Here is a 13,162-nt window from a genome sequence, read left to right as displayed (position 1 = left end):
TGCCTAGCTTCGCCAGTCTAGATACTGCTGAGAATGATGGTGCTACCAGATTACTAGGCTCTCTTTCTTCTCAAATAATAATTGATAAAAGACTTATCTGCTCTTTAATTTCGAGGTTTGAAGATTTGGTTGTTAGCGGTGATGGAATTTCCTTGAAATAATTCCATAAACTCAAGTTTTTTACACTTCTTGATGATGATGCTTTCTAAATATTTTCAGATGAGTCTAAAACGGTTGCCCTACCTTATATTTTTTTATTTTCATACTTTTACACATACTTACTGTTTCATATGATCACTTGAGAAAAATCTGTCTTTAAATCTTGAATCTAAAAGTGTAACAATAGAGGGGCTGCCCTGGTGGCCGAGTGGTTAAGTTCGCGCGCTCCGCTGCAGGCAGCCCAGTGTTTCGTTGGTTCGAATCCTGGACGCGGACATGGCACTGCTCATCAAACCACGCTGAGGCAGCGTCCCACATACCACAACTAGAAGTACCCACAACGAAGAATATACAACTATGTACCGGGGGGCTTTGAGGAGAAAAAGGAAAAAATAAAAAAATAAAAGCGTAACAATAGAGCAATGTAACTGGCTTCCAAGACACCAAAAAAGTAATGAACTTCCATCTATATCTCAGCTTTTATTGCATCCATGCTGATTTCAGGATCTTCTCAAGAGCAGAATGATAGGACTTTTATAGCAGCTATTATGTAAGAAATACTTGTATGCTCCAAGGTACATCCATTTGGTTAAGATGGTTCCTGTAAAAGAACTGCTTTCTCTGTCACCACTGGTTATTAGACTTGTTATTGTTACTTTCAGAGTCCAATATTAAGGCTATTTTGTTCAAGAAACTGTTTTTAATATATAACTTCTCTTCCGTCTTGTTTTAATATCTTGAAGAAGTACATTACAAGGCAGTGTCAAAATCTCTTCTATGTTATGCAATTTTCCTTAGGCCAATAGAAGTTTTCACTCCTGGATTCTAGAATCAGTAGTACTCTAAATCTGGTAAGAGAGGCCCCAGCTCTGAGACCCATGGCTTAGAGGGCCTCACTATGGCCCTCCTTTAGCTATGCCCCAGACTCAGGATGAGAAGTGCATAGGGCCCAGGTGGTGTGCCCACTCAAAGCCTATGGATCATCCCCTTGTAGGAGACGCTCCAGATACCTAGGACCATAAAGTTCTCTGACCAAATGGCCTGGAACCCAATTCCAGGGCCTCTTCCTAAACTCAATCCTCCTGAAGGCAGACCATGCCACAACTGGGTGCACGCCCACCCCAAGGAGTGCTCAAAGGGTGGCTGTTTGCTAGGGGTATAGATGGAGCTTGGACATGGGGCCTGAGGTATGTATGAGGTCTTTCAAATTGCAGGACATAGAGCCAAGGGTCGGGGAAAAAGGGGGGCGGGCCTCAGACCAGAAGCTAGCTCTCCACAACACCATGTTCCAAAACAGAACTTAAGAAGTCCAAGAAGTCATAATTTGATTTTGGACTTCCAGATCTTCATAAGGATATATCTGCCAAGGTGGAAAGACAGAGATTTTTGTTAGGTTTGTAAGCTTGTTGTATAATTTTAAACGATGTAGGCATATGTTACCTGCTCGTATTCCTGGCCCAGGCCCAACTGTTAAAGTGAACTTGCTTAGAATGCTTATAAACATTTGACATTATGACACTGACATCATTACACTGATTAAGATACAACAGTAATCTGGAAGGATCTTTTCCCAGATTTTGATATGGCTGACTCACTTTTATTATTCACATGCCAGCCTACACATCACCTCTCAGAGAAGTCTTCTCTAACCACTAATATAAAGTAGCCCTCATGAACCACCCTTCATCACATTATCCTGTTTCATTTTCTTCATGGCCCTTATCAATATCTGAAATTATTTTTGTAAATTCCACCACAGTGGGGACCTTGCCTGCTTTGCTATTCATTTATAGACTAGTGGATTCTTATTTGATGCCATGGGTTATAATCTGTAACTATCATTTATTTTGTGGCTCAGATTGTCCCAGATCTGGCTACTATGTTACACCGTATCCTCTTGTCATGGCCCCATCTTTTATTTTTTTTTTTTCTAGCATTTCTTTACGTTCTGGCACCACAATATGTTCCAGGGTCATCTTACACTTTTAGGCTCCAGACCAAGGAGCCCTAATTTTTATTATTCTCCAGTCTCTTTAATCTTCAATAATTACAATGATTACATGCAAAATTATAGACTAGCCTACAGTGAATTTACCAAAGTCATTCTACTTTATGAGATTTGGCTCCACCTTAGTGACTAGCGGATATCCCCAGACACCATCTCCAGCTCACCAACCAAGTACAGAGATAAGCAATAGGACTATATCTTTAAATAATTTTTTAAAATAATGAATATCAAAAGTTTAAAAATATTAAATACCAAAAACGTTGTGTTTTTGGTGCTAAGACCAAAACCTCAGGAGAGGATCCTTACAATGTAGAGGAGAAGACTATTAAGTTTTTGTTACTGCTGTTATTTATTGGTTTTATAAACTGACAGAGTTATCCTGTGCAGGTAAAAGGGAAAGTTCTAGAATGTGATTTATTCCATTATATATATACTAGCTCTGTGTCCTCAGGAAAGTTACTCAACTGTTCTAAACCTGTTTCTCCTCAACAGGAATAATAGGGCTTATCTCATAGTGTTGTGATAAGATATCCTTATAAAGCAGTTAGCACAGGCCTGGCACATGATGAGAGCTCACGAATTTGCAATGTTTATTATCATCCTGGGCAGAGTATGGCTATATGACCTTTTATATGAAGAGGCTTAGAAAGTTCCATAGGGCACATGTAGCATTTTCTCTTAATTGAGCAAGCCCATAATGTTAATAAAACATTATTTAATGCATTTCTTTTCCAAACATCTGCTTTACTCCAGAAACTTTAGGGAACTCACAGTTGCCCCGGGGGGGGAAAATGGGGAGAGGGCAGGAGGAGGAGAGAGCGCTCTTGTCAACAACACATTTGCTCAACTTCCACGTTTAATTACCTTTAGATACACAAATTTTTTTTCCTAGTTCACAGGTGGATTCATTAGCTGTAGCTTCTTTAAAGAAAACATAGACTAATGGCACTGCAATTAGTAATACCCTCTGACGGCTTAGTTAATTATTGGCCAACATTCTGCGGGCAGAAGGCTCATCAAAGTGAATCTCACTAGCTACATGGTTTTAACCATAACTTGGTTCCACGATGGCTAAACCTCCAAAGAAGGTTGTAGTGAGAAAACAATGTCCTTCTGGGCTTCCAAAAATAACTCAGAATCCTCCTAGTGGCAGTATTTTCAAAAATGTTTAAGCTTTCTGGCTGACAATTCAGTAATATATAGTTAAAGCCTTAAAAGTATGCATTTTTTTTCGAACGGTAATTACAATCCTAGAATTTGCCTGAAAGAAAGAAGAATGCAAAACTGTATGTACATAACAGCAAAACATTAGAAAGAAACTATATTTCCAATATCCATCATGAAAATACTGCCAAGTATGTATCTACATTATGATATACCTAACTATATATAGGTAGAGATATCCAACATACTCTACTGAACTGTGGTAGAGATATACAACAGAAAAGTACATAGCCAATAAAAATAAAGACATAAGTCTACCTTTATTGATGTGGAAAGAAGATTATGATGTATCTTCAAATGAATATCACAGATTATAAAAGAGACTACATATGATTCCAGTTCTTTATTAGAATATATACTATGTATGTATCTACATTATGATATACCTAACTATGCATAGGTAGAGATATCCAACTATAGAAGGATCTATATGAAAATATTAATAGTGATTATGTCTAGGATAAGAAGTGGGGGTAGTTCTAAATTTTCTTCTTTACACTTTTTTCCTTGTTCTTCAGTTTTCACAATAAGCATGTATTACTTTTACAATCACAAAAAGTTTAAATACCAACCAACCATCGAACCATAAAGAATCTCAATATCTGACTTGTCCCACGTCTTTAAGCACTGATAATAATTGCCAGAATGCCCTGGACTAAAAGGAGACAAGTACTATTTCTTTTGGAGAGAAAGAAGGGCCTATAATTCTCAGATTAGACAGCCCAGAGAACTTTCAGGGTATGCTGTCAGGCATAACTACTTAGCATAACCCTGAGGTCCAGGAATTTATCAGATAGACAGAGGTAAAAATTTTTCCTGATACAAGTTCTCTTTAATAGAGAGAAACAGTATAAGTAATAGATATGCTTTGAAGTAGGAAAAAACTTACAGCAGTGGATAATCTGGACGCTAATGTCATTTCCAAGTTCCCTTTGAGACCAAGAAGCGCAGGAACTAAAATGAAAACTTCTGTTACTTTTTTGAACACCTCCCAGTGCTGTAAGAAAAAAAAAATAGAATTTTCTGGCACTCTTTAAAAAACACTTTAGAACAAAGACATTTCTAAAACTCTCAGCCTTTTTTCCAATGTTGCATTTACATTTTGAATGACTACACAGGTCATTTAATCAGTGAACATTTAGCTTAACCCATTCACCAGAGCTCTGAAACCCTAAGTTACTTTAGAAAATTTAGTTAGAGTGGGGAGTGATAGCTGATTCAGTCACTACATTCCAAAATACATCTAGCTTGCTACACAACTCTGATGCTCTTCAGTTGTACTTTATCCCTTTATGATGACAAGAGTCAGCGTAACTAGTAGTTAACCCCAAAGACTTAAGAATCAGATAACCTGGATTTGAATCTTGGTTCCAACACTAATTATAACAACCCCATAGGAAAATTACAGTAATATTATTATTTAATTCACAAATGAAGAAATTAAGATTCAGAGCTGTTAAATGATTTTCCTAAGATCAAAGGATGGGACCTAGAATTGACTTTAGAAGTTCTGAGTCATCCTACGTTCTGGTTCCCATTTTAGGGTGTGAGGCAAGAGGCTGCAGAGCAGAGAATCATAAAAAGAGCACTAAGTTGGAATTAAGAAAATTTGTGATTCTAGGCCTGGATCTTTCATAACACGGCTGCACGATCCTGGATGAGTTACGTGTCTTTCTGATCTCAATTTCTTCATGAAATGATGATACTATCTGTCCTGTCTAGCCCTGGGGAAATACCACAATAATGAAAATGACAGATATTAAAGTACTTTATAACCTGAAAAGACCATATGACTTAATGACACAAAGTGCTATTTTACAAGTGCTATTAAGAGGGGACTGTCCTAGTAAAAGACTTTACGGACTAAGGATATTACTTCATGCCAAAAAATATCAAAAACACAGTCTTATCATTAATACCAAGACAGGTAAGAAAAGTAAAACTTAAATCCGTCAGATAAATGAGAGAAAAATTCAATTTGTCCCCAAAAGTTTCCCTAGGTGCTGTTCCAAATAGTTGTAGAACCAAGGTGTTCAGGAAATTTTCATCAGATCAGTCTTCGGTAAAATTCTGTTTCAAAGGATTCGTAAGAGATTCACGAGGGTTCAAGCTAATGGAGGATCAGCCTAAAAAAGCACTGGGGGGGTCCAGTCGCATCCCAGATTCCTTAACCTGTCAAACAAACAAACAATTGTGTCCATGTTTTATGACGGGATAAGAATTCTGCTGTGCTAGTGAGATACGCACCTTTCAGAGATGACGGTGGTGGTGACGATAATGATGATGATGAATAATGACAGATAATAATAATAAATATTAACAATATTCAAAATTCATTGATTGCTTGCTAGGTGCCAGGCACTATTCTTTAGGCTTAGTCATTCAATCTCCACACAAACTTATGAGACAGGAATCATTTTTATCAGATCAGACGTAATTCAGGAATACATTTCACCTAGGTCATAATTTTAAGACACCCACCTATATGATTTAATTTTAGAAACCCCAGAATAATATGCAAATGTCTCTATCAGTCACATGTCATCACATTTTAGGTTTGTTGGGATGCACTCCTTGGGGTTACTAACACCCTTTCCAAGTTCAATTCAAATCAAATACTCCTGTGAAAATTACTATGAAATTACTAACACCATAGCATTGATATAACAATAACTATTAATTATTGATTTCCTATCTCCTGCCAAATAAATTCCACATTCTTTTCTCTACACCTGCAGAGGTGTGCTTATAGAAATTCCCAAATTTTCTCAGTTCATAGCACCCTTACTGTCTCAGAAATGTTTTCAGGGCACCCTTAGGCCAAAAGAAATATCTAACAGTCTTATTAAGTAGCTAGGTCCAAACAACTTAATAAGTATTTATTTCCTAACAATTTAGTGGCCATTTGAAGAAACAACACAAATAAATTGAAAGAAAGAATAATAATTTTATGTCACATAACCAGAATTAGTTACTAATGGGATGTGTGTACCTGTTGGGCACTACACAACTTCTCTAAACTTGGAACTGGAAACTGCCACTTTCATTTCTTATTCTATATTGGTTTTTGTGTGACACTTGCCTTTTATCATAGCACCGCTGAAAAACTAGTTTTGAAAGATATGTCATCAAGACGAATGGAGTGTAATCTAATGTTGAATCACCTTGAGCCGGGAGTCTGTAGAATATCCAAGAGATGTCATTGTTTTTCCCTTAAAAATTTAAAATATCCCACAGCAACCCTAGGTTGTCCAAACACACAGTCTGGGAAATATGATAGGGAGAAGCCGTACGTTAGTCAAAGGGAAGGGCTCTGGAGTCAAGATTACCTGGGTTGAAATTGCGACTCTGCTACTTTTACTGTGTGACTTGGGCAAAACTATGCTTTACTTTCTTCATCTAAAATAGGGACATAATTTTGTCTCGATCACATATGGTTGTGCTCAGGACTGTGCCTATACATAGTAATGAGTAACAATATCGAGTGTTTATTAGCTATAACGTCAAGATATATTATCAGTTAATTTTCCTTTCGGGAGGAGGTAATTCAAAACAAAGTCCATCAAGAGGATGCTGAGGCAGCTAGTGCCCCAAATAAATTTCACCTACTTACAAATTTTGCCATGACACAGACATGTCCTCTGAGGTGATGGAGAGTATTATCAACTGCTGAACTTCTCCACAAGAACCTGCCCTAAAGGAAATCAACTTCTAATCTTACCTAATTCTGGACTTCTGTCAATATCCAGAATCTTAAGCAAGCACCCACACATCAAACGTAATGTCAGATTGCTTACACATGGACTACGGAGACTCAAAACCTAAAAATCTATTAATGTCCAAAAGGAAAAACCAAAATGAAACTTAAAAAAAACCCAAGAATAATAAAATAAGTTGAGGAACACATCCATAGAGTCCTAACTTAAACAGAAAAAGTTTTTAAAAATCTGGTTGGTAAAAAATGTTTACTCAATTTTAAGAAACATACATACCCCAAATTTGGAGAAGTTTTGTTTCTCTTTTTAAAAACTAAACCCAGTCACTTTTAGACATATGATAAAATGACCAACCTCATTCATAATTACAGAAATGCAAATTAAAAGGCGATAAATTTTCACCTATGAGATTGGTAAAGATCAAAAAGTTGGATAATACTCTGTTGGTAAGCATATAAGGAAACAGGAACTCTATTATACTATTGGTGAGAATGTAAAGCTTTAACTTCTTTCGGGGAATTTGGCAATATCTATCAAATGTAAAATGCACATAATTTTTAACTCAGAACTCTACTTTAATGGATTTATCCTACAAATAAACTTGCAAATGAGTTCAAATACACACATATATAATGAGTTTACTTCATCATTGTTCCTAACAGCAAAAGATTTGAGGCAATTTAAATCCCCTTCGTTAAGTAACTCGGTAGAAAAATAATGATACATTCTTGCTACAGAACATTATGTAGCTGGAGAAGAATGTGGTAAATCTGTGTGCTCCTATATAGGAGCTCCAAGATAAATTAAGAAGAGCAAAGTGAAGAGCAGCATTGTAGGGGTTTTTTGTGTTTTTTAGTGAATATATATATATATATAATATGTATATTTTAGCATATATATGCATATACTTGCATTTAACATCTATTCAAGGAGACACATAAACAGTAACAGTAATTTCTAAGGAAGGGAATAGGGTAAGGGCACGTACCAGAGGAGAGAGACTTCCTTCTCCATCATATATTCTTTCATACAGCTTAAATATGCTTTACCAGATACATATATTACTATTTTCATTAAACTTTTTATTTTGCAATAATTGTAGATTCACATGCAGTTATAAAAATAATACACAGAGATCCCATGTACCCTTTACCAGCTTCCCCCAATGGTAACATCTTGCAAAACTATATGACAATATCACAACCAGGATATTGACATTGATACAGTCAAGATACAGCACATTTCCATCACCACAAGGATCCCTCCCGTCACCTTTTTATAGCCTCATCCACGTCTCTCCACTCCCAACCGTTTCTTAATCCCTGGCAATCACTCATCTGTTCTCCATTTCTATAATTTTGTCAACTGAAGAATGTTATATAAGTGAAGTAATATATTATTTTTCATGCTTATTTGCCATCCGTACACACTCTTTGAAATGCCTCTTTATGTCTTTTGCCAATTTTCTAATCGGTTTTTTTTCTGTTGAGTTTTGAGAGCTCCATATATATTCTAGTCTTTTGACAGATATGTGGTTTGCAAATATCTTCTTTCACTCTGTAGCTTGGCTTTTTTCCTCCTTTTAACAAGGTCATTCACAGGACAAAATTTTTATTTGATAAAGTCCAATTTACCCATTTTTTCTTTTATGAATCACGTTTTTGGTGTCAAATCTAAGAAATCTTCTGCCTAGCTCTAGCTCCTGAAGATTTTCTATGTTTTCCTAAAAGTTGTATAGTTTTATGTTTTATATTTTGTGTGATCCATGTTGAGTTTATTTTTCTTTAAAGTGTGAGGCTTAGATTGAAATTTTTTTTTTTTTTTTTTTTTGGCCTATGGATGTCTAATTGCTGCAGTACCACTTGCCGAAAGGGCTATTTTTTCCTCCATTGAATTCCTTTTACATCTCTGTCAGAAATTAGTTGGACGTATTTGTGTGGGTTTACATCTGGGCTGTCTGTTCTGTTGCACAGATCTATGTGTCTATCCCTCTGCCAACACCACACAGTTTTGATAACTGCGGTCATTTTAATAATCTTAAAATCAGGGAGACTGATCCCTCCCACTGTCTGTTTTCAAAATTGTTAAAGCTATTCTATTATTTGCATACTTACTAATTGCATATAAATTTTAGAATATTAATTATATCTACAAAAAACCTTGCTAGGATTTAAAAAGTTCTGTTAAGCCTGTATATCAATTTGGGGAGAACTGATACCTTTATTATGTTGAATTTTCCAGGCCATGAATATAGCACTTCTCTCCATTTATTTAGATCTTCCTTGATTACTTTCATGAGTGTTTTGTAGCTTCCAGCATACAAGTCCTGTACATGTCTTGTTAGATTTATACCTAGGCATTTATTTTTTGAGTAAATGTTATTGTATCTTTAATGTCAATGTCCACACATTCATTGCTAGTGTAGAGAAACAGAATTTATGTTTGTATGTATTGTGTGTCCTGCAACCTTGCTGAATTCATTTATGTTCTAGGAGCTTTTTGGTAGATTCCTTTGGATTTTCTAAGTAGGCAAGCACGTCATCTGCAAATAGGGAGTTTTATGTCTTCCCTTCCGACCTTTGATTCCCTTTTCTTGCCTTATTGCACTATGATGAATAAAGGTAACGAGTGCGGACATTCTCACCTTGTACCTGATCTCACAGGAAAAGCATTCAGTATTTCACCATTAAGTAAAATGCGGAGGAAGTCCCATGCTATTCTTATTTATCTGAGGGTTTTTATCATGAAAAGGTGTTGAATTTTGTCAAATGTTTCCTCTGCATCAGTTGACAGGATCATGGGATTTTCTTCTTTAGCCTGTTAATATGAATTACATTGATTAATTTTCAAATATTGAACCAGATTTGCATCCTGAGAACAAACTTCCCTTGTTCATGGTGTATAATTCATTTTACATGTTGCTGAATTCTATTTGCCAATATTTTGTTAAAGATTTTTCTCTGTCTACGTACAGGAGAGATACTGATCTGTAGGGTTTTTTTATTGCATTGTCTCTGGTTTTGGTATCCGGGTAAGACTAGTTTCGTAAAATGAATTGGGAAGTGTTCCCTCCTCCTCAATTTTTCAGAAGACCTCATGTAGAATTAGTGTTAATTCTGCTTTAAACATTTGGTATAATTTTCAGGTGAAACTATCTGGGTCTGAAGATGTTTTAGGCGTTTTTTTTCAATTATGAATTTTCTTAATAGGTATAGAGCTATTCAAATTACCCACTTCATTTTGGGTTAATTGTGGTAGTTAACATTTATCAAAGTAGTGATCTGCTTTGTTTAAGTTGCAAAATGTTTGTATGTAGAGTTGTTTGTAGTACTCCTTCATTATCCTTTCCATGTCTCCCGTTTCATTCTGCGATTGGTAATTAAGGTCTTCTCTTTTTTTTGTCATTATCAGTCTTGCTAGAAATTGTCAGTTTTATTGATCTTTTCAAAGAACCAGCTATCTATTTCATCGATTTTTCTCTACTGCTTTCCTACTTTCAATTTCGTTGGTTTTTGCTTTTATCTCTCTTATTTCCTTTCTTCTGCTTGCTTTGCGTTGGTTTATTTTGCTCATCTTTTTCTAAGTTTGAGATGGGAGCTTAGATTGCTGGTTTGAGATTTTTCCTTTCTTATGTATGCATTTAGTTCTATAAATTTCCATCTCTGTATTGCTTTACCAGTGACTTACAAATTTTGATGTTATATTTCCATGTTCATTCAGTTCAATGTTTTGTTTTGTTTTTTATTTTTCTTGAGACTTCCTCTTTGATCCACAAATTATCTAAACGTATGTTGTTTCATTTGCAAGTGTTTACAAATTTTCCTGTTATCTTCTGTTACAGATTTTTAGTTTGATTACATTGTGGTCAGAGAACATAGTTTGAATTCTTTCTTTTTTTTTTTTTTTTTGCACAAGATTAGCCCTGAGCTAACATCTGTGCCCATCTTCCTCTACTTTATATGTGGGACACCTGCCCCAGCATGGCTTGACAAGCGGTGCATAGGTCTACACCCGGGATCCGAACTGGTGAACCCCGGGCCACCAAAGCAGAACATGGGAACTTAACCGGTGCTCCACTGGGCTGGCCCCACTTTCAATATTTTAAATTTGCTGAGGTTTGGTTCATGGCCCAGGAGTTGGTCTATGATCCAGGACAGCTTGAACAGAATGTGTACACTGCTGGTTTTGCATGGAGTGTTCTGCAAATGTCCATTAGATCTTGTTGGTGGATGGTACTGTTGAGTTCTTCTATATCCTTGCTGATTTTCTTTCTAGTTGTTCTAGAGAGAACGGTGAGAGAAGGATGTTGAAGTCTCCAACTATAATTGTGGATTTTTCTTTTTGCCTTTCAGTTTTATTGAAGGCTCTCATTATCAGTTAACAAGATGAAAGTCCCAGCACCCTACATGCCCTTCCCTGAAATCATCCTGGCTAAAGTGTTGGGGTACTTCATTATGGCTTCGTTTTTCCCCCCACCTTTATTGAGGCATAATTGAAAATAAAATTCTAATGTATTTAAAGTGTATAACATGATGATTTGATATACATACACAGTGAAAGTGTTCCCACCATCATGCTCATTAATTTAACTAACTCACCTCCCTTTCCCTTACACATCGCACTAGCATCCACTAGCTACCTGTTGGTTAACACATCCATCAACTCCACATAGTTACCTTTTCGTTTTTTGGTGAGAATGCATAGATCTACTCTCTTAGCAAATATCAATTATACAATACAGTATTATCAACTATAGTCACCATGCTATACATTAGATCCTCAGAACCTATTTCTCTTATCACTGAGACTATGTGCCTTATTACCAACCTCTCTCCATTTCCAACACCCCCTAGCCCCTGGCAATCACCATTCTACTCTGTTTCTACGAGTTTGAACTTTTTTTTTAGACTCCACATATAAGTGATACCATGAAATACTTGTCTTTCTCTGTCTGGCTTGTTTCATTTAGCATAATGCCCCCCTGGTTCATCCATGTTGTTCATTACAGCCTCTTGAGGTCGCTGTCGAAGCTCCCTGCTGGTCCTTGGCTGGTGTGGGTGTGGGTGGGGCCAGTTTTTTCTGTGATATTTGGCTAGAGTAAAACAATTATTGTCTGAAAGTTTTCTGTCTTGCTAGGTAGCCCCTTTCCTAGTCCTTTGGCTAGAGAGAGCAGGCTTTTGTTGGATTTTTGTTTTTCTGTCTGCATCTGTTGGCATTTTCATGTTACTGGCTTCTTTGAATCCAAGTCTGGGATATATGAAGCAAAAGGAAACTCACCGCTATTTTGTTCTTTGGATACAAAAGGAGCCCAGCCAGCCTGCTTTCTTCTTTCCACTTTCCAGGGTCTTCTTATGTTTGTTTTATATAAAGTTTCCAGGGTTTTTTTGTACTTAATGGGAGGTATAGGTAAAAATACATCCATTGCAATGGAATCCACGTATTATGTTTTAAACAAAAGCCAGAACTACCACATCAGAGGGAATGCTAATGCCCTCCTGAGGTCATGGCCATGTTAAAAGAGGTATTTTATCTTTAATAAAAACTCTAAAACTCTAGCTATGCTTTATAAGGTGGGACAAACATAGTGATGACTTCCTAGCTTTGTGAATGGAGAAACTGGTGACAAAAATTAGTCTAACATTGATACTGCCCTCTTACCTTCTCTTTGCTTTTTTTTTGCTGAGGACGATTTACCCTCAACTAACATCTGTTGCCAATCTTCCTCTATTTTGTATGTGAGCCACCACCACAGCATGGCCACTGATGGACAAGTGGTGTTGGTCCATGCCCGGGAACTGAATCCACACTGCTGATGCAGAGCATGCCAAACTTAACCACTAGGCCACCGGGGTTGGCCTTCTTGGCACTTTTAAAAGACTGCTGTCTTGTGCACAAAATTTCAACAAAGCATCCCTTTTCTCTCTGACCTCTCAACTTTCCACATCAGAAAAAACCTCTACTCAGAGTTCCGGGGTTAGAAATACAATGCAGGTATTAGATCATGCCATCTGAATTACAAAACGTACACACACTGCATTGGTAGTATAGTAACAAA

General features: G+C 36.6%; 1 protein-coding gene across 2 annotated transcripts in view; it reads right to left on the bottom strand.

Moving 5' to 3' along the window:
• Positions 1 to 13,162, bottom strand: part of SLC41A2 (solute carrier family 41 member 2) — a 124,429-nt gene that overhangs the window by 76,184 nt on the left and 35,083 nt on the right. The window contains exon 3 of one of the 2 annotated variants that reach the window (XM_046646010.1): positions 4,281 to 4,388. The exons of the other annotated variant lie outside the window; for it this stretch is intronic. Coding sequence (XP_046501966.1) covers positions 4,281 to 4,388 — 108 coding nt within the window. The remainder of the gene's footprint in view (positions 1 to 4,280; positions 4,389 to 13,162) is intronic. 2 annotated transcript variants of the gene reach the window in all.

This window comes from Equus quagga, chromosome 19, assembly GCF_021613505.1.
Source record: "Equus quagga isolate Etosha38 chromosome 19, UCLA_HA_Equagga_1.0, whole genome shotgun sequence".
Taxonomy (NCBI): Eukaryota; Metazoa; Chordata; class Mammalia; order Perissodactyla; family Equidae; genus Equus; species Equus quagga.
The sequence above is the reverse complement of the archived record's forward strand: the minus strand, read 5'-3'. Positions and strand labels throughout refer to the sequence as shown.